The 22,493-nt window shown below is 43.5% G+C and overlaps 1 protein-coding gene across 7 annotated transcripts in view; it reads left to right on the forward strand.

Moving 5' to 3' along the window:
* LOC1274089 (protein TANC2) overlaps positions 1-22,493 on the forward strand; it is a 121,282-nt gene that overhangs the window by 28,403 nt on the left and 70,386 nt on the right. The window contains exons 1-2 of one of the 7 annotated variants that reach the window (XM_061640554.1): positions 1,651-1,893; positions 3,554-4,268. The exons of 4 other annotated variants lie outside the window; for them this stretch is intronic. In XM_061640554.1, the coding sequence (XP_061496538.1) occupies positions 4,058-4,268 (211 nt within the window). In that variant the 5' untranslated portion in view covers positions 1,651-1,893; positions 3,554-4,057. Of the gene's footprint in view, positions 1-1,650; positions 1,894-3,553; positions 4,269-22,493 lie in introns of those variants that run through there. 2 more of the 7 variants (XM_061640557.1, XM_061640555.1) reach the window with 2 other exon arrangements.

Below are 22,493 nucleotides of genomic sequence, written 5' to 3' on the forward strand. Positions count from 1 at the left end.
TAAAACAAACATCAGTGTTTTTTTTTAAATAATCAGAAAGATAATTATAAACTTAATAATGATTAAAATGTATTTTATTACATTTATGTACAACGATATCCTAACTAGTAAGCATGGTCATGCACGTGTGTAATTATTTGATATTTTTTTGTGTGATCCCAATATGAATGTTATGAAGTAAAACAGACAATTTACTCTGTTTCTTTTTCAATTCTTCAAGATATGGTTTTTTAAGTAGAAACATGTAAGTTTGTTTAAAAAAACATATATAAATACATATATATACATATATATCTATATATATATATATATTATAAACTAAAATATATATATATATATATATATATATATATATATATATATATATATATATATATATATATATATATATTTTAGTTTATAATATATATATATATATATAAATATATATATATATATATATATATATATATATATATATATATATATATATATATATATATAAATATATCTATATATATATATATATATATATATATATATATATATATATATATATATATATATATATATATATATATATATATATATATATATATATATATATATATATATATATATATATATATATATATATGTATATATATGTATTTATATATGTTTTTTTAAACAAACTTACATGTTTCTACTTAAAAAAACCATATCTTGAAGAATTGAAAAAGGAACAGAGTAAATTGTCTGTTTTACTTAATAACATTCATATTGGGATCACACAAAAAAATATCAAATAATTACACACGTGCATGACCATGCTTACTAGTTATATATATATATATATATATATATATATATATATATATATATATATATATATATATATATATATATATATATACTTTTATATACATTTATTCATATGGTATATTATATTATAACATATACAATATACTATATATAAGTTGTTAATATAATTATTTATATCATTATACCGATGGTGGAAACCTTTAATTTTTTCATAAAATTTTAGTACAAGTTTTTGTTAATTTTGTTTTAAAATAAGTGATCTGAATCGTTATGAAATATCCATCACTCATCTTTTCCAAATTCAGTTAGACCATCTCGCTTTGATTTGAATTCTAAGTCAGAATGTATGGGGTGCGCGGTAAGGGTAAGAAGAACATAGGGGCGGGGGTACAAATAAACGCATCACAACACCAAAGTCTGGGTGAGACGGTGATGGTGTGAAACGCTTCTTGCTTCAAGCTCTTGTGGTAACAGTGTTAAAAGCAACAACAACAACAGAGAATAACGCATCGCGTAGAAACAAACACACCGTTCGTGGGTATGTCAGGGGGGGAAACAACGGGAAAAGCTCAATTCTCTCTCAGCGATGCCGCTTGGGTTTTGTCAAGCTTTCCAAGCTCCTTAACAAGGAATGCAAGGGGTTCAACTCAACCCTTAAACGGGCTCTCCACAGCTCGATCGACTGGATAAAAACATGTCCACGGTGGGAGCATACAACCACCTTGCCTACACGGAGCACGCAGCACACTCTCCTCCGTGGGCGATCGCTCGCAACTTCTCCACGGGTCCATTCGGTACGGTCGGGGGATTTCTCTCCGTTGCTCGCCGCTCGACTGAAACGGCGGATGCCTCTGGGTTAATGGTATGCGTCGACTGGAGCCGCTAGTTTCAACTCGACCATCGTTCGCTGCGGACGGTACGTGTTTTCGTGCGTGCGGGCCCCGTGCACCACGCCATCGGCAACGAGGTGTGGAACGACAGAAACGCTGTCGCGACGCTTGGTTGAAAATTACTCTTTATCAGTGTGTTTGGTCGGCTGCGGCCGGCAAAGTGGTTTTAAACATTTGTTGCTTCCTCGTGCTGAAGCGTATTTGTTTGGTTATTGTGAAGGTAAAAAAAGAAGAAGTTTGTGGTTGGTTGTGTGAAATCGGTTGATAAGCAGTCACCCAGTCAGCGTGCACCAATGCATTTCGTGCGTGATCGTTAGAGGTTGTATGGAGTTGAATGAGTTCGCAGCGCCTGTGCAGACGTGTGCGTATGGTGACGACGCTCGTTCATTAAAACCAATCAAACTAATCGAAGTTCTGAACGATGCTGATAAGAAATAAATATAATTAATGTTCCGGGCAGGGAGAAACAGAGGGTAAACAAGCAAAGAAATGGGTGTTTGTGCATGTATGTGTGTGTGTGAACAGTGATTTAATTGCATTGTGAAAGGCTTGCGAAGAAGCAACAGTTCAAAAAACGCATTTCCTTAACGGATGGGGTGACTGGTTGCAATCAGAACCGTGTGGAGGATTTGCGTTTGCAAAAGGGCCGTGCCTTTAATTAGATTGCTTTGCCGGGCCGGAATCGCGTCCTGTTAGATACCTTTTTCTTTCCGGCCAGTGTTGTCGTTGCCCTGAGAACCATTCTTCAAGTCGCGATCGAATGGCCCGTGGTCTCCGTGTAGCGAATGAAAGGAAGTGTAATTAATTTGGGACGGTTGCGCGATGTTGGGCACCGATAGGCAGCGAAGCTCGTGTTCCTCGGTACCTCATCCCAAGCAGAGTGTAAAAAGCGTTGAAAGAGTGATGTAAAATGGAAAGGCACGGTTTATCAGATCACGGCCGAAGAGAAGAAGCGGCGCAAGAACGCGAGCTTTTCCACCACCGTTCGCTGCATTGCACTCAGCAAGCGCTGAAGATGGAATTAAAGAGCTAACTCGAGTAGTTGGGATGAAGAGGCTAACTGAGAGTTGCTGTGGTGTGGCTCCTTGTGGGAGCAGCCTGAGCGTGGATCGCTTCGCACGCATCTTCACCAGCCCTTTTACTCGCATCGAAAGCAACCGCAATTCGTTCTACGCTATCTTCGCCATCTTTGAATCCATCAACCCGTCTTTGCGTGCGTACGAGAGCAGAAGATGCTCCTCAGACCGGACGCTGTGTGCTTAAGATCGCGAGCTTCCAAACAGCGTGAGACTGCGCTTTAGTTCTAATGCTCCCGGTACGGTTGTGTTCGTGGTGATGGTGTATGTGTGCTCGCCGAGCGGTGAAGTTGTGTGTGTGTGTGTGTGTGTAAAAAGGGAATGGTGGTTGATTAATTGATCGCTGGCAACGATCGGTTACGATACCGCTCGGAGAACATTTAGCCTCCCGGTGTACTTGTGCAGATAAGGTGGTTCGGGAAGCGTCTTGTTTCAGTTTTATTGAAACCGAACACCCTTGTCCTATTTGTGATAGTGAGAAATGGGTTACGGGATGGATGGAGGTCTACAAATTGAATCATTAAAAACGGCTCCGCATTAACGGATAGAGTGCACGAACAACACAAACACGCACACAATCCTATCACACCGGAAGAGATTAATACTGAAACTGATTCTTTTCCAATCGTTAGATGGCTTCTCTCGCCATAGGACAAAGGAGAGCGTCTGGTACAGAGCTGATAATGCTAAATAGTTTGCGGCCCATGAGCTTCGACCGGGTTGAGCTCGGGTTTTGTTGTGTTGGTGGTGCGTAGGGAGTTGTTTTGTTTCATGTTTATTAATGTATTCATTTCCACCCCGTAGCGAGGTGTATGCGAATAAAAAAAGAGTGTTCTATCGTGTTTTTGTGTGTTCCTGCTGTTTGTTTGTAAGTGTGTACCGGAAGTAGTGCCCGTGTTGAAAGGAATGTGGAATATAAAAAAGTAGCAAATAATTATTCAGTGTTCATCCTCGGCGAATGTGATTTTTTCAGTGGCGAGGATCGCCCGAGAATTATAATTTCGACCAGAGTAGATGTTTCGTGTAGTAAGCACGTGTATTGTATTGAGCTGTAATAAGAGCAGTGTAACAACCAATACAGTGTCCATGTGAGTGTGTACCGTATGCTTGTTGGTGTGCAATACTTTACGCATTAGATCAAGAAAAAAGAAAGAAAGATCATAGCTTTGTTCTACAACGGCAGCGTGAATGAATTATACGTATGGTGAAACGAATCACGCTCCTCGATTGCTGCGTTAGTGAAGAGAGAGATCAACTGAAAGCAACAACAAAAACTAACGCTCACATGTCTGTACCAATGTGACAACAATGCCCATAAATATGACAACAGCAGCCGGCCCACCGGATGGCGCTAACGGCAATACGACGGCGCTCCCGGATGGTGACGCGGGCGACGAGATGACGGGTGTGCGGAAGTCCCTTACCGCGGCTGGTTCCGCCGGATATGCTGGTTCATCGGCCAGCCCGAACGCCATCCGAAGTGGACGTCCCGGCAGTGGCCTCAGTCTAAGTGTATTAGGTAATATTGCACGCAGTATTTACGGGCAGCTTTTGGGACTCACAGTGTAGATCCGGTTTTGTTTTTGGGTGGTGTTGTAATACATGGTGTAACATTTACATAATTACGTTCTTATTGAACCTTGTTTGGCGGTACACGAAACGTCAGACAGATGTTATTAATGATCGTTATCATAGGCTCGTTTTCACTGGCCAATGAACTTGCGGCCGTTTGGATGGATTGATATACCAACTTTACATGTCCTTCTATTGATAGATGATAGTTTTGCTACCAAAATAATGCTAATGAGACACTGAACTGTTGTTTTGAAAACCTGTACAGACTATCATCGAGTCGGCTTGCTTTTGTGGCAGCAAATTGAAATTGAATGGTTCGAGTTGATTACATCCATTTTGGCGAATGATACACTCATAACTTACAAATTGCTATAAATAACGTAACTATGTAATTGGGTAAAACTTTCCACGCAAAAAGGAAGACATAAATGTTTTGCCAATATTTGGGAAAGTTTTGCCGGTGCGCTATCACGATTTGATTTGAAGGAAAAGTATAATTTTGATTGCAAATTTGGGTTTCCCTGCCCTTGCCCGTAAGCAACTGTTAAATGATGGTAATTTTGTACGAAGATTATTCTTTTCCGTCCTTTCCATTTTTGGGTGAAGGTTTTCATTTTGCATTCTTCGCTTGCTCGCTGCGCTGTCTACGGTTTGATATTATTTTGGAGAGAGAAACCCAAACATTTATATGTATCCGTCAATTTCTGACCACTCTGGAAACGGAGCCAAACGATACCACCACTCCCAACCAAACCGATTGAAAATTACGAGATCAAACCGCACAAGAAATGATTGAACTAACATCATTAAGTAGGATCCAATCGTATTTCGTTATTCTGTCTCTGCAAATATTTGGCCTTTCACAATTCATGTCATCTCGGCAGATTGAAAAGTGCAATATTTTGAAGAATTGTGTGCATTTTCTCTCGTTTTTGCACCACCAATAAGTGTACGCCTGTGGTAAAAGTAAGTGAAAATGGATACACATTATACGGTACGGCAGCAAAACGTTCTACAATTTAAATTTCGTGCAGGTGCATCATATGCAACACAATTCACTTGCGATTACCATCACAAAATGGGCACCACTTCCGGTGGTTATGATGTACGGTTTGTTTTCGTTTGTCTTTTTTAAAGATCATCCGAAAAAACCAAACATCCATTCGTTCTCCTGTTTGGATAAAGAAAGTTAAGCGGAGGGATAAAAAAACAAGTCAAATCGACGCAAAAATAATTGCGAGCACATATCTACTACATAAGCCCTTCGAATTGCTGTACGCGACGAGTTCAAATCCATTGAGTAGCCTTACTCTCATGGAACATGCAGAAAAAACCGGTTAGCTTGCAACTTGCAACATCCAGTAAAAGTGTGAAAAATGGCTAATTTTTAATGCTGCTCTACGCCACGGACGTACGAACGGGTAGTGTAACACAGGTCTGGATGTAACACTTCGCATTGGTGGTCATTCGGTTGTAGTGCTATATATTTAAATTAGTCATCCGGCGCTGGTAATAATGATGGAGATGTTGTGCTGTAGTGTTTGGCTTTTTGTCGCACTGGGTACTGTTTTTTTGGCAGAAAGTAAAACTCGTCTGGATGCTCCGAGGACGTTCGAAACCAGTTGGGCCAAATGGCCCCATAAAGTGAACCGTAGTTTAATGAGTCATTAGGTTCGGTTTATTGTCGACGTTCAGTTTTGCTGAAATATTAGTTTTACGATCATAATGTTTTACGTTATACATTTGCAACATTAGGATGGACAAAAAAACAATGGAATAATAAATAAAATATTATCATTCATTAAATGGTAATTCTCTCTAACGACTTCAAACGATTTTATTTTGTGTAGCGTACTTTCGCCACAGCCGGTCAACATCTGTGACAGATTTCCCGACCTCTATCGTAAGGTCAACGAACAACGCTTTTATGTTCGGCTTCTTCAATGCCATCACTTGTCATCTGCAAAGGTGTTAAAACGTGATAGACAACTGTATCATTCATAGTAAGCTCGAACTGCTCATGCTAGCAGTCCTGCACCAGTCAGTCGCGGGGAGAAAGGTTCTTTGCCCGCTCCAGCGGATGAAACCGTACATGTTCGTCTGATCCCGGGCGACCCTTCTATCCGTTGGCTGGGTGGTTTTTGTTTGCAAAACATTTACAAACCGAATGGTCGGTAAATATTGACTGTGGCTGCTTCTGCGCGTCCACGGGATGTATCGATCGGGGGCAGTAAAAGTGTCCGCGGGTATGATGCGAGGTGCAACCAGACGGTGAACTATTTCAAAGCCAGAGAGGACTGTAGAAGTTTTTGCGCGCATTTTGTGATCGTACGCATTCTCGCTGCTGTTCACATGTGGCTTGAGAAAGCGTTTGTGTTGGGTCAACAGTGGCGGGTACTCTGTGAACGTAAGTTGTCTTCCGTTCGTCTGGACTGTTTCGATGGTGTCTGGGGTTTTGTTTAGTCTTTCATCAATCATCGGATGCCATGCTCGGCGGACTTAGGCTCCGGTGGTTTGGGTGTTTAAACGAAGCTGGATTTGTTATGGCTTTTTTTGTTCCTCTTCGTTGTTATACCGTTGATTTCCTTGCTTTGGTTTATTTTTTCTCTCTTTACGATTTAGGTAGCGGTGGATTTTAAATTTTCCCTTCGTACAATTTTCCAACGCATTCGTCTCCCGAGTGTGGCAGAAGATTGTAATTAACCCTTTACGCATGTCAAATTCCGTTACCGAGACTCTGGAGTGTCCGAGCATGACACTGATGGTATAAAGATTTTTTCCCTCTCAACACTACCGCTGCCATCAGCTTTAGTGCTTCATGACAGGGCTCGATCATCATCGTTGTTGGTGAACTTTCTTTGGGGAATTTAGGTTCCGCTGTGAGTAATTCTTTTCATTACATGTCCGAAATCCGTCCGAAAGTGAGGAACTGGCACACTGGAACCGGGAACCAATCCCTTTCCGAAAAATTCCATCCACAGTTATCATTGTGCCCGGTAGAAATTGGTGGACTGTCGCTGGAAACTGACAATGAAAGTAATGGTTAAGGGAAAACGGTACGGGTGTCGGTTTATGTCGGATGTAACGTCTTAAATCCGATTTTCTGTGGACAGCTGGCGGACCGAGGCTGGGATCAAACACGTTTCGATATGTACGGTGAAGGCTTTTGAATGGTTGTGAGACGAATCGGTAGCAAGCTGGCACTTTGGTGGCTCAAAAAATAATATTAAAAAGACGGAGAGATTTGTGGCCTTAATCTTGTGTTTAGTGTAAAGGATTTTCCGGTGGAAATGAATATTTAATACGATCAAATGTTTGTTACATTCGGGCATTAATTCTCATAACGAACGATGGTCGATAGTTGCGTGCTTGGGAGAAAAGTAATAAAATATAATTTAATGTTGCTTTCAATTCCTTCACACACCGTTCTGAACTCAATTTGTTTGAGTATATGCACATGCATATAAAAAAGCATCGAAATGTCTACCTGACACGTGTGTGTACCAGTTTCCCGCAAATATTTTTTCATTGGAATGATCTACACTTTCTGTGTTTCCGTTCGGGGTCGTGGGCATAACAGCGTTACAAATAAACCATTTCCTTGGGGTGAAATAGTTTATTTTGATAAACCGTTTGCAATACACAACAGGCATCATGGTACGGAAGTGTACGATCGTTATGGTTAGTTAGGTGTGTCAGATGTGTATGGGGTATGATATAAGTTCACCAGAACCAATGTTCCTGGAACGAAATAATGTTGAACCTTTTTCGAAATCCACACCTACAACATCAAATGGGTTTAAATAGCAAGTACCTTCATTCGGTTGCCCCTTGGCTACTAGTGCTATTCATTATTCAAATCGCTTCCTAATGAGTAATCCGATCTGGATCCCCGTGAACATGTCCAATTACTGGCCCTGGACCATTCGCTGGCGTGACTTCGGAATGCCTTTACCTTTCGGTGAAAAACGGTATGGCGCCAGCTTTTACCTATCTGGTACCCGCCCATAAGCAAGAATGTGTTTGAAACAAGTAAAACTTGAAAACGAACGGAGCCCATGGTTGCGTGTAGTGCGGGACAGGTCGTGTTTCGAGTAAAGGGGATTTCGTATGCGTGATCAGATCGAAATAAATGTATAAAAGCGAAGTCGATCTGTCACAAATCAAGACGCCACATGGCGTATAAGATTTATCAATCCCATCTCGAGTACCCGTACAGTTGTGTTAGGTTCGTCACTTAACGTCCCTTACGAGTCTTTCGTTCAACGTGCGCAAGAGTAGTAATTTGATCCAGTATTATTAGTGGCTTGTTATTGTTTGTCCTCTTTCATTTTGACTAGTGGATAGTCATCTTCTTGCTACCCTCTTTATTATACGATCGCAAAAAGGCAGTTGCACTGCTACCCGTTTGGAGGGGTTTTGTTTTAAGCTGCTTGTCGGACGCAGAACGTTTCATAAACGCTCCAAGGGTAGACGATATTTCGGTGCATGGTTGGTTGTATGCTTTCGTTTTGGATTGTAAACAGACTATGGTACGCCCATTTAGGGAACGAGAGTGAGAGGGACAGGAATTATGCAAATGAAGACATTGTAGTGCGATGTTCCAGGAATTGGTTTAAATAAAGCGAAGGTTTACAAATATTTTCCCTCACGAAATGCAGGCATCGCAGCGCGTTCAGCATACCGTAATAAGTCACCGAAGGTTTTCGGCCCGCCCTATCCCAAGCCCTTGAAATGGGCTCGTCTCGGGATCGGGTGGGGAAGTTTTGGGCGATTTCTCTCGTCTGCTGGTCGAGGGCAGGAAGGATGGAATGTTTAATATATGTAAAAATGTTCAGCTGATAGTTGTGCGGCAGGTTCGTCTGCGTGGCCGTGTTGTCTGACCGCTTGACCGGTGGTAATACGACCAGTACGCTAACCGTCCAAGTACGTATGCGTACGGCTACGCTGTTGCGGTTGCTTAACCTTGACTTTATGATTAGTGTGATTGTTGACGGTGGGAATATGTTTATGCGTGCTGGTCCCAGTCGGCAAAGGAGAAAAGAACGAACACAGAAAGAAACAACAAGAAAATAGCTCTAATTTTCATAACTTTGGTGTGGTGAGCGGCTAATAACGCTTTGAATGTTGAATGGTTGAAAAATAGGATGTCTTAGAGCCACACCAGTACATAATTTTTTATTAGCCAGTCAATTTGCCGCATCTACCGTTCGGCGTTATTTTATTGGTTGGACCTGCTGTTTTTATTAGTTTGATAATTGAATAGACACCCTTCGAGTTGAGTTGTTTCTTCTCCCGTCACTAATGCAGTAATAATTTATGCTAATGATTGCGCAAATGTTCTCTACTGAATGGAAAAGTGTGGTTTCAGCTTACGGAACGATTCCGACAATTCTAGATAGCTGCTAAAATATTCCATACTGATCCGAGCTTTGGTGCGCAGAATTTTCAGCATCAGTTTTTGATTTTACCGCCCCGTATCGGTCTATGACGATGCGAAGTAGGGGCAGCAAAGTATCGAATACTGCCCTTTACTTTGCCCTGTCAGTCGTATAATAAACGATAACGGGTCTCGTGAGATAACAAAACCCCAGTGCTCTGTTTGACGAGTCTATTCACCGGGGCATTGATCGCTGTAGAAGCAGTGCTGTAGTGATCCACCAAATTTGCATCTGAAATCATGATAAATCTCGAACCCAACGAGAGGCTGGTTGTGCTGTTCTTGGGAATTATTTTCGTGCGAACTAAAGAAGAAATCGCAAAGAAAAAACAGACAGATGAGCATGCCGATCCTGTACTCCGCCTAGCTAAACGTGCGCATGTGTGTATGTTTCTTTTTCTATTAAATTTGTTTTTATCCCAAAGCGTTGAATGAGTCTTACCGTATTCTTCTTCGAAAAGCACAATTCGTCTCTGTATTGCCAACGTTGGACGTCGAAGCAAACTTTATCTCTCTTTCTATACTCTCCGACGGCTGGTTGGATCGCGTTGAATTAATCTAAATTTATTAAAATATCATTAGCCCATTCATCGACGAAAGATTGGCGCTAGACAGAAGAGCAGCAAAAGGCGGTTCAGTTCCAGAGAGCATGATGGGATACATGGTGCGCTGTGTTTATGGCAGAAGGAAAAGAAGTTCAACACTTTTTGTTCAAGCTGTGTTAGACATCTTCCTAGCCCCGCTGAACACACGCCCAGGACCCAGGGTCAGCACTCATTGTGGACGGGTTGCTGCCCTGTGTCGGTGTACCAGTTGCTGAGTCAACGTGTAGCCCGACGCCTCATATTCACTTTGTCGGGTTTAGTGTTTCGGTATTGTAGAGGCTATAAACAGCACACACATTACCATCGACCAGACGGTAAGTTCGCTCAACGGTTGAATGATTTGGAAGTTTAAAAAAGAAGCAAGACCGCAGACGAGCCCCGACCTGAAACCTCTCACTGCCGATAATCAACTTTCGAACCTTAGTGACTTCGGATGCCAACGCCTCACTGAACCTCAATGTTTGTCTATTTGTTCGTTGTTTTTATGCCCCTTGACTCGTACGTTCGTCGTCGTTTCGCAGTAAGCTTCCGAAATATTCAATCAATGTCTAATCGGTTACTGTAGGGATGAGTACCGCTAGCATAGGGTAGCTACGGCATGACCGAATACTAAAGAAACCTTGAAAATGCATTCGATTTGTTGGACAAGCCCTACACATCCATCAATCGACGCGAGGGAGTTTACTGACCGTCAGTTGTATTCGAAAGTTCAAAGGCAGGGAATGATGGGTTGTCTTCCGCAACATCGAACCGGAACGAACAGAGTTGATTGCCAACAGTCTGGAGGTACTGCGCTGATGTGACCAGATGCGTTCGCTGGGATGGAATACACAGAAGGTGTGTCTAGCATATATTTGAAATATTTTTTCCCAACACTTTTACCACGACGCTGCAGGTTGGTAAGAGTACGAAGAGATACAAGTATCAGGTGTCGATGGGAGCAAGAGTTTGAGAGTTTAGAAAGTGTAGTTCACCTTGCGAAATTGGAAAACTAATGACCAAAATTTGATAATCGTCTTCACTGTACTTAGCGCCCGTGAAAACTGGCTAAAGATGTAATACAAGAAGGCAAATGTGAAAAAAACACTAAGCAATTCACTGCGGTAAAAGTCCACTAGATTACTCTTCCACTCTGTCATCGCAGCTGGATGTGCAATCGGGAAAACGTGATTCATTGCATTCAATATGGCAGCCAACGAGCTGCGATTGCAATTGCGGGCTCTGAGTGTCGTCGAGTTGTGGTTATCAAAATTTCATCTGGCAAACGGCAGTTTTGCTACAAACGGGGCGCTAAACTTTCTCCACAATCGCTGGTGATGCATTCGCTCTATCCCGTTTGCGCAGGGCCGCTGTATTGCGCTGTGTCGCTCTGTTGCGAGATGAGCCTTTGAGCGGTTTTTGCTGGTGCATCTAGCGGGCGTTGAGTTCCATCGCTGGAGCCTCTAAAAGCCTCGGTTGAGCGAACCGGTTGTTGCTTTAGTTTGCCATTTTTAGACAGAACAACAGCTACACGGCCTGGGGCAGGGTGTGTGGTAGCAGTACCAGCAGCGCCAGACAGCAGAAGGACCTGCCAGGGTGAACGGGCGAACATGCAGTAATAACAGCAGCCAGTTCATGTCCATTCCCGGACTTGTCTCGGCGACTGACTCAGAGTGCAACGCCAACTGGCTCTCGTGTAGCTGTCGTCTTTCCCGAACCGTCCACACGGTTGGCACGGTAACGGACGAGGTAACACCAGCAGAGATGAGAACAGTGCACTTAAGAACGTGCATCGCAGTTGTTTGGGTGGTAGAGTCGTAGCGGAGGCGCATGCAACAAACGCACGGACAGTACAGATGAGGTCAGCTAAGTGTGTGCAGCTCTCTGTGGGGAACGATTGCGGGTAGAAAAGAAGCAAAAGCGAGGTCTAAAAGTCAAAGAACAAGAGACAAGCATGATTCTGGGCAGATTATCGACTCGCTGGCCAAACGGAGACTAGGCGTAAAATTGCTATGAAATTAAAACCTAAATCACAGCGCTATCATCACCGTTTCGTCTCCATCTGTTTGAATGCGGTTGCAGGTCGTAGGCAGAAAAGAGAAGGTCTTTATGTCTGGTGCAAAAGCCCCTGGTCTGGCCCAACGTTGGCGGAGGCATAAAAATGAAATCGTGAAGTAAATTAAAGTTGCATGTGCACATAGGAAGATAATGATCCTATTTCCTCTGGTACTGGATTTTGAAGTTCGTTGGGTTAAGTCCGCGTCGTTTGCCTCTGCACTTGGGCACTGTTCCCAGAACAAAGAAACATACGTCGGGGCTTCTTCGTGTGCTCCTTTTTGCCATGAATCGTGTGGTTCAAATTACTGCCGAGAGTAGCGCCAGTACCCTTAGACTTTGGCTGTTTTGTATGTTTTCGGTGGAGTCAAGAATAGAAAGGCTTCTCGCTTTAGAATGAATAGTTTAGCACTTTAGCATGGTTACATTTTTGGGTAATACACACGTAAGAAAAGAAGACCTTTGCGTCTGGCAAAGTTTGCGCGCAGAAGTGGGAAACACCGTTTTATGCGAGAGGCCAACATTGTCTGGTTGATGGGAAATGATTTATTTACCGACCGGGTGAATGATTGACGCGGGTGATAGTTAAGGAGATGCTGATAATATGTCCGTGCCCGCTTTTGCTTTGTACAACTTATCACGATGCGCAGCGCGAACTGTTGTCGGAACGAAGGAAACAAGTTCTAAGATTGCTGAAATCAAAGCTGTTGATATTACCGGCTGATGTATCGCTTACATGGCTTGTCTGTTGTTGATGAACCGGTATGGTTCTAAGTGAGACGTCATTTTAGCGCTTAGAACGATGTTCGTCCGGTGGGGTTTGGGCATATTCCGAACATGATATTCGTCAGTGTTATTCATCAAACCGGCGTTGGCTGACGGGTTTTGGTCAGGGGAATAATTCAATAGACGCCCTGAAGATATATCCTATTGTGCACACCATGACGTGAAAGATGTGCCAAACTAAACCGGGACTCCGTACTCAAATGATCTTCAACCGAATGCTGATGGTGAGCATCGAAATGAATTACGCTAAATTATTCTTGAGCAATGAGCATCAAGAAAGTGGGGGTCTAGGCGAGAAAACGGTTTGTGGCGTGACAATTCAATACGTTACAAACTCGTGCTTGTGGAAATGCTTTTCTACTGTCGCTCGTAAGATGCTTCAGAAGGAGGCAAAGTCTATGAATGCCCTCCCGGAAGAGTTTAAGTTGACTTGATTTATGACACACTCAATAATACGCCATGGCGCCCAAGATGGTAGAAGTAGCTGAACTGATGGAAAGTGAGCACAGCGGGTGTGGAAGAATACAGCTTCCTTGGACAGTTGCGGCGTAGTGGACGCCTAGCCAATTTGCGACTTACCCCGGACTGCAATGAGCACGAAGTCCCACGCAGAGAAGATTATTGCCTGTCGAGCGTACCATCGACACTGAAGCTGATTCGCATAAAAGCGGTGAAGTAGAGTTCTAGCATTTGAATAATTCGAACTTGCAGACTAATGACCTTTCTAGGCAAAGGAGTCGTTTGGAGGATTTAAAGTTTACAGCGTTATTAACAGCATGATACAACAGCACGTTCAGTTAAAACCGGCCTATTTTCTAATACTTTGCTTCCTTATTTGCAGAAAAGCTTAAGGAAAAAAAACAAGTGAACAATACTTAAGCTCGTTTAACAGCTCATTTACCTTTGCGCCTTTTTATACTAACATCTTCTCGCGTTCGATTTGCTCATCCCACCCTTGCGTTGAGGAAACCGTTTTGGGATGCTGTTTGTGTATGGTGGAGCGGTGAAAAGATGGTGATTTATGACTGAAATCGAACGTGCATGTATGAAGCCGTGTGCCGTGCTCGTGTGATTTCGGTGCGTCCGGTCCGAATCCCGATCTCGGTGGTAATCTGAAACCCAACGACACCCATTAATCTTGGTCCATGTTTGGCGCGACCGGCTGCAGACCGTCCCGAGTAGCAGTGCGATCGGGATTGTTCGACATGTCAGGTGCTGCCGGATCGATCGAGGCCATTCTTCCGCGTTCGGCCATACGTGTGGTACAGGTTAATTTCTCGCTATCTGGAAATGGATTGGAAGTGTCATCGATTTAATTGGCTTTCAAGAGGGGCCTCTCGATAGGAGCGCTTCGAGCTCGTTTTAGTGTGGAGCTCGTCGTTGACACCTACTTTGGAGCGATCTAGCGCATGATTTAGTGGTTGTTGGTTTCCATTCGACTGTGGGCAGGTCCGGTGTATGTGTGGTTGAAGTGCTAGCTTAATGTCCAAACAGAAGAGGCAAGAATGGATTTCTAGCTGGTAGCCAGCGAAGGCGTTCGTGATGGAAATTGGATTGGCAAATATTTAGCCAAATGCCAAACAGACGCTACTGGCCACCATTAACAACCTGCTGCTGCTACGCGTATGTTGTTCGACGTTGGTTGTGGAGCTACATCAGGTACACTGACCTACCCATGGGCAGAAAAATCTGGGTGTCTTCTGGTGTTTCGTCTAGTGTGTCTGGTAGGTAGGTTGTGCCCTCTCTACAGCCACCGGGGTAACTGTGCCCCAGCAATCGCCCACAAATTTCCGTTTTAATTGGCCCCAAAAAACAAACATAACCAACCAATGTGGCTGTGGCGGCCACACATTTGTTTGTCCGTGCATCTCAACCCAGGCACACTCTAGCGTCTGGGAGGGGTTTTTTGTCTGTGTTGTGCAGATCCAGCCACAACACCCCATTTGGTCGATGATGGTTTTGCTGGTGGTGTTCATTGAGTAAATCAATAGACTTAGCGTGCTCGCTGCACAAACACACGAGCTGCTTGCATGCTGTGCCAGTTCTCAATTTCAAATGAGGAGTTTGTTTGGTGGTGCTGTTTGCCTGAAGAGTCCCCACGGCTTTATCGAGCAGAAACCAGCGACACAGATATCTGCACTGGAACGTGGCGAACTGGTGGACTGACAGAGCTAACTGTTTGCTGTCCGTCCACGCAATACTCACCTCTGGACGGCCAAACTATCGGTTGTATCATACCGCGTTGTTTGTGTATTTGTATGTGTTTGCAAAGCTAGTGGTCTAGTCTGGTGCTCTGCACTACAGAGCCGTGCCTAGTGCACAGGAAGTTGGCCTAGCCCGATAGGGGTATTTCCGTTCCGTTTATGTGCGTTTTACGTTTCTTCTGCTCCTCCGCGTAACCCACGTTCCACATACGGTCGTTTTGCGTGGTCCATTCAGGCTGTCGATATACTGGCCACAGACTTTGTAGCTGCTGTGAGCGTTGTACTACGCGACTTTCATTCATAAAAGTTTACTACCGACCGACCGAGAGTTGGCGGTAGTGAAGCGATCGATCCTACTGGTCCCGGTACGTCTTATGGGACAGAAAACACGTGGGGAGAGGGTTTGGAACATCGATCGTCTTACTGCGAACTGCGCCCGCGCGTGGCCTCGAATTCGGAAATCAAATAAAGCGCGCCCGACCGCTCGCAACGCTCACGGAGAGTGGACAGCGCACACGAAATCGGCCCCATATCGCCGTGCATGTGCTGAAGCTCTGGTGCAGGAGCGTGCCTGTGCAAAAATCGTAAAATTTATGCATCCGATTCGCGTCTCGTGATCGCCAATTGGCAGAAACAAATATTCACCCGCTGACTAGGCGGTAAGCTTACAAGCCGGCCAATGCCATTGAAGAGGCGTCAGATGGGTGTATGTGTGTGTATGCCCCGTGGAGCTCGTTCGCCTGCAAACACCGAATAGGTGGGTGGCCACTCGTCCCGATGTACGATTCATACGGGCTGGTTTTATTTTCACAGCGCGTTTTTTAGATCAGTGCTCTGCTCTTGCCCACTAATCGAAAGGTAAATCGTACGTGCAGTTCCTCCTAGATACAAGAAACCCTCTGTATCGTGCTCACCGGATGACGCGCAAACTGTTGGCCTCGAACGAACGCGTGGTCACAGTTTGGTGGCAGATCGGTTTTTGCGTGACGCATCGTAAGAAAGTGTAGATTGTGCAATCCGGATGAAGATTTGCGTGGTGCACGCGCAAAATCCCCATCGGCCCACAGCTGCGGTCCTTGTTCGGTGTTCGACCTCAGTCTCGCTCTCTCTCTCTCTCGCTCTATCGTGCGGACCGGATGTAGCTGGATTGGGGTAGCGTGTCTGCGAAATTGGGTCGGTTTTATTGCTGGATCGATCTCTTTATGACCAGATTTGGCGATGCTTAGTGATGCTGTTAAGGATCGCTGATTGACAATATGAACGGGTTGATTAATGAACTCTCCTAGCGACCCTTTTTTCTTGGTTGCATTGTGCATGCAGAAAGGTACAGGGTTCAAAAGAAGATATGTGTTCATTATTTGTGTTTCTTGTCGTGTCTGTGGGCAGTCGTGACAGAACCTGGTGTGTGCACTAATAGCAAACATCGCAACCATCTTCATCCCGTGAGGCTTTCTTTGCTGAACAAGAAAAAGAAAAATAAACGGCAAGAATCGTGTTGCGTCTAATTGCATCTGGCAGCATTGCAAGCAGCAATGGCAATGGGAACAATATAAAATTTATGTTTGTATTAATGACCTTAGCGTATCGGCATTCTTAAACCGGCTGCGCCCTATGCCCATGGCAGGAGAGATTTGTTCTATGATGATACATACGTTGCGAATGATCTTGGCATTAAGATAACCACAGTTGAAGACTGGTACAAGAGGTTCACTTTAATGAAGCTATTGGCTAAAAACTCTGCTCATTACATGATATTACTTTTCCTGTATGCTCCCCTTAAGCTGCCCAACAAGAAGGTTCATATACAGGAGGGAGACGTTTTGTAGAGTAGTGTACTCACGACCGCACTACCGGTACTACAAGAACTGCTGTAGCGTTTTTCTTCCCTTGTTCACCATCCTGGTAGGTGTACCGTTTAATGTCTTAATCTGTGCATGGTTGTTTAATAAAATATCACAATTAAAAACGAACCATCGTGTCCGGTTTTGGTTAGTGTTTATGGGCGCTGCATTAAGTGTGTGCCATTCGATGTCGGCATTCTGCTAAGGTGTGCTTCGCTTTGTGTATCTACCAGGCTTTAGTGGGTAAGAGTGAGCGGTTAAGTATTTTATGGCTTGCACCCACGCTCAGTAACGTCCACCGGTTTGTGAATTTATTATGGGTGGCGTGTTTATGATACTTTTTTACTAAAAGGAACTTCTCGCAAGGATGTTGTCCTTGGGAACGATTTTGCACGTACAGAAATAACAGTCCCCGGGGTGAAAGAGAATGACAGTGAGTTTAAGGTATTTTGCATCTTCAGTTTTAAATGTTGAATGAATGAATGCAGTCGTGCTAAAATCCTATGTTTATTGGCTTTTTTACCTTAAACAACAGTTTTTTTTTTAAACTGTACGGTCATCAGAAACATCAATAGGTCGCTGTAAACAAACGTTTGCAGCATGAATCGCTTGAAAAATACTCGTGTCATTGGTTATATCTTTTAACCCATCAAGGATATATAAATAAACGAACGTATCCGCTAAGAGAGTGGCAATCATTAAGTGCTACATGTGTGTCAATATGTAATTAATCTCAAGTTAGTATGCTTCCGGGTTGCTTATAATCTCACCAACAAGTACAAATTATTGGCTTGAAGCGCAAAAACAAATCATCGGGTTCTTTTTTCATATGGCTTAGTTACCTTAATTTTGTTGAAATCTTCTTCCATAGCCCCTTCTGGTTGACCTATCGACGAGTGCTTTAGCCAGACAGCTCATCGCGCTATGCGAAAGATAAAAAAAGCTTGCTAGTGATGTGGTGAACCTACCAATAAGCCAACATTTACAACAACGCAATGCCTTGCAGCTAGAGACACACATCTCATCCACGGCTGCAGTCGAGAACGGTCAAAGATCAATCACGTCACTCAGCTTGTGCGCTGCAATCGTGGCGTTGTTGAAAAAGTCCTTAACGACTAGCAGAGCTACCCCTAAAACCCAATTCATCGTGGGTCTCCAGCACGGGAACTTACGAGAGCCACATTTACTCTGCTATTCAGAAGAGTGGAGCGTTGATTGTGGTGGTGGTGGTGCTGTTGCTGCTGCAAGAGGTCACGTTCGTGTGTATTTTCTTCTAACAATTCCGTAAACGAGCAAACCGGCAGCGAACCTGCGATCGTGTAATCTATCAATCGCGAACTCGTTTGTACACTGGAACTACTAGTGGAAGAGCTTCGCTGCAACCTCGGCATCGGTCTATCCCATTAAGGTTAATTAGAAAATAAACACATCGGTAAAGCGATCGATTTTGCTAGCCAGCCTTTCGGCTTTCAGCTGGCTGTTTACCTTGTCTCGTTGCTCATTCATGAGAGGGTTGCAACTTTTGTAAAATAATTTCCGTTCCAAAAGCTAGTCCCAGTCGTTGGTCCCTTAGACTAGCGGCGGGATGTGTAATCGTAGCAATCTGCGCGCAGGGTAGTATAATTTCCCGGAGAAACGTTCGATTTTGCTTGCTGTTTTATGTGGTAGCAGTCTTGCTGGTTACGGCTACCGCAGCACCTCACTCTGACAGGTTGAAAATTAGCTGCAGCTCTTACGTAACGCACGACGGTTGAGGTACGTCGATCCAACACCCAGACAGCAATGGGTGCAGATCGGTATTGGCAGCAGGCCGATGCCAGGGTGTCTGGTAGTTGCTATGTCTGGCATTAGCTGTGCCGGTAGCTATGAATTAATTAAACTTCCTCTACTTTATAATAAGACCACACTGACCGCCACTCAGTGGAATGTTGTTTTGGTCGCTTATCGCCATAGCTAGAAGAAGAGAAAAAACACAAAAATAGTTACATTCGAGCGTGACACACGACGGTGCGCGCGATAAGCAAAGAAAAGCTTGCTTCCGAGGTTTCATAAAGTGACAAAAAATTTAACAAACAGCAACGTACGACACTCAATTTCAGACTACCGCTACTGTTGCCCGCATGCCGGAAAGGTTATCATTGTTTTAATGCTATTTTTTTTATTTGTTGGCTTTCCGACTGTTTTTGCCAAATTAAAGTTTGATATTTACGTACGCCAACATAGTTGGTACCGATTATGGCCATGACTGGCTTTACGTGTTACTCCGTTTTTTAACGACCCTGAAAACTGGTACCAATTGTCCGCCAAGCAAGGGTGGTAGTGGTGTTGTTGAACTTTCCGACAGTTGTGTCTTGTCAAATCTTGCCAGAAGCATCACATTAGCAACAAAAGAGAGCGACAAAATGAAAGGAAACATATAAATGCGACATATAAATATAAACGATCGCGAATGGTTCTTCAAGGTATTATACGTTTTAAAACGTAGGCTATCACACTAAACCGGGAAATACAAAAATGGTAAATATGACAACATTATTTTGAAGCTATCGAAACACAACTTATTATTAGCTTTTATAGTAAGCTACTGTAATCACCAGTTTATTGCAGAATCGTTTTGCGAGGGATTAAGAGATATAATTATTTTCTGTGGTTTGGATTAAGCAATTTGAAGAGGTTCATCTTACTGCTATCACCGAAGATAAAACTGATCGCATTGTATAGTTACTGCCGCTGGCAAAGTGCTCAAGACACACGCAAAGGGATGCATTGAAAAAGACCAAGTAGTTTGATTTGCTCTTTTGGTGCCTGCCCTCTGTCTGTCCATCTATACTGCAAACCGTTGCAGGAATTTCCTTTGCACCATTGTGTTGTTTTATCTGATTAAATGAAGACATTATGATGGTATATCCATGTAGTGCAATTGGATGAACATTAGAGTCGGATTTCGAGTATAGTACAGCGTATTGTTTTCGTTAATACTGTTGTTTTGTGAGACTACCATTGTGTAATACAATAACAGGAGAAGGTGTGTAATACGGTGCAAAATGCACAGCATAGGAGTCGTTATCTAAAGCGCGTTCTAATTTTAAAATAAATTTTAAAATTTTTGATCAGTTTGAATTCGTTCTAGCATGTCGCTACATGTTCCAGGAAATATGTCGAAATAGTCCGCATTCTTCTAAAACAAATTTTGAAATAGTTTCAGTGCCAATTATTCGTTCACTTCTACACACATTTTCGGCTGCACGGTTCAGTTGTTGTTTGATATTTTCGTTCCTTGTCTTACGGCATGCTACCAAAATGCTTGACGCATATCTTATTTTTTCCCATATCGACGTCTATTCTTTGACTGGTGAGAAACTGTTCCACCGAAAGGGGTGGCCATTGGTAGCAAAAAGCAACAACATGTGTTTAGCAAATGTTGACTAGCCAGAAACACAAAAATGCAACTCGCTAAAATGAATCTGTATTGGTAAAAAAAAACGACGAAAATAAGCACACAGCAGAAAAAAAACAAGCGTAGTTGGGTCCTCAATGTTTGATGAATCATTGTTACGGCTGGGAGGAAACGCTGGGGAGACAGCTTCTGGTTTTAATCGTTAGCTATTTATCATCACTGTACCCGTGTGCCGTTCGCTGTTTTGAAGTCCGTTGATATTGTTGCTAAAAATAGCGCCATCAGTTGATCGATTTGAGGAGCGGAAGTTAAGCGGGCCCAGTTCCTGAAAGGCACCGAAAAATGTCCAGTTTTCCAGAGCAATCCTTTTGAAGTAACCGACCAAAAGCTTCTGTAGAAGCCTTTGGGTCCCTTGAAATGATCGTTAGTGCTCAAAGAACGACGCACTGCGCAGCTGTGATTGGTGCGTTTGTGGTGAGATCAGGAGTCCGTTTTTCGGGTGGAATAAAACCCGCCACACAATGGCAAAGGAAGTTTCGTTCATTCCATCGGTGTTTGCATTCTCGGGTTTTAATGATCCTGCCTCGATCGCATTCTCGTCGATTTTCTCCCGGTGCCCGTTGCACATCTTCTACCGCACTGGATTTGTTTCATTCTGCGGAAATTCACGTGCTCGAGGGCTGGCCTGAAAGCGAAAGAGAGTGCAATTTTTTCGGAACGATTTCTTTTTTCCCACGATCCATAAAATTTGCCGTTCCCCATGCGAACAATAAAAAATGCAAAGTTAAACCCAGAAGAAATCCGTCTGCGATGCAACGAAAGCGTATGAGCTGAAAAAAGTGTGTGTGGATTCTACATCGCATCGCAGGGTATACATGAGGCTCTCCGATGGTAAGATTTTATGTCGTTGTTTTATGGTGCTTGTAATGGTTGGTTTTCAGGCTCGCTACCAGTAACCACTGCCACTGTGTCAGAGTTCTCGGCCGGTTGATTTGAATTCTCGGCCACATTTCGTTGTCTTTATTTTGTGCAGCACAAAGCGTTCCTACGGTAACACCAGCATTAAGTGTGAGACGCCTGATGCTTGGCGGAAAATAAGATTTTCTACACGTTTATAAATTGTCCGTTCCGTAGGTCTTCCGGACAAAGCGCATCCATATGTTTTCGTGCGCTTTATATGCCACAGACCTCTATCACTGCGTGCTCTTCCTTCGAACGAAAGGTCTTCTGCTGGCAACGATCAACCCCGAGCTGCGTTAGTGTGTCGATTTTATTGCAAACTAGTGATGCATGTGTTGTAACGTTGTGGTGCTGTGAGTCTATCCTTGATTTCGTACGTTTAATGGACCCAATTCTTCCTCTCTCTGTGGATTCCTTTCGATTTCGGGTTCGTCGCTTAATGCTCGCAACATTCGCAGAGCTGTTGTTCGGACCACGGTACCGGAATTCGGCTTGAGTTAAAGCGTCATTAAGATGGTAGTTCGACAGACTGCAACACAAACGAGCGACGAATAAATTTTGATGGACGGACAGCGCGATGTTTTCCTCCATGTGTCTGTGTTGTAGGGATGTCGAAGGGAACGACGAAAAAGTAAAAGTGTTCGGTTCGGAAGAAACGCACAGCGCGTCTGGGAACAAAAATAAAACGGGGAGGAAATCATTATGTGATGGGAATAAAAGGTTATGGAGCATTACACTAACGCTTGTTTTTGTCTGGTTTGTTGTTTTCTTTTTCGTTTTAGGTAAGTGTCTTTCGTTCGACGTGATAATGTATGGTATTCGTGGGGACAGATCTTGAGCCAACGCCGCCGTGCAAGGTAAAAGGTGTGGTGTGGTGAGTTTTCAAATTCTTCTTATTTTAT

The sequence above is a fragment of the Anopheles gambiae genome, chromosome 2 (assembly GCF_943734735.2).
Source record: "Anopheles gambiae chromosome 2, idAnoGambNW_F1_1, whole genome shotgun sequence".
Classification (NCBI taxonomy): Eukaryota; Metazoa; Arthropoda; class Insecta; order Diptera; family Culicidae; genus Anopheles; species Anopheles gambiae.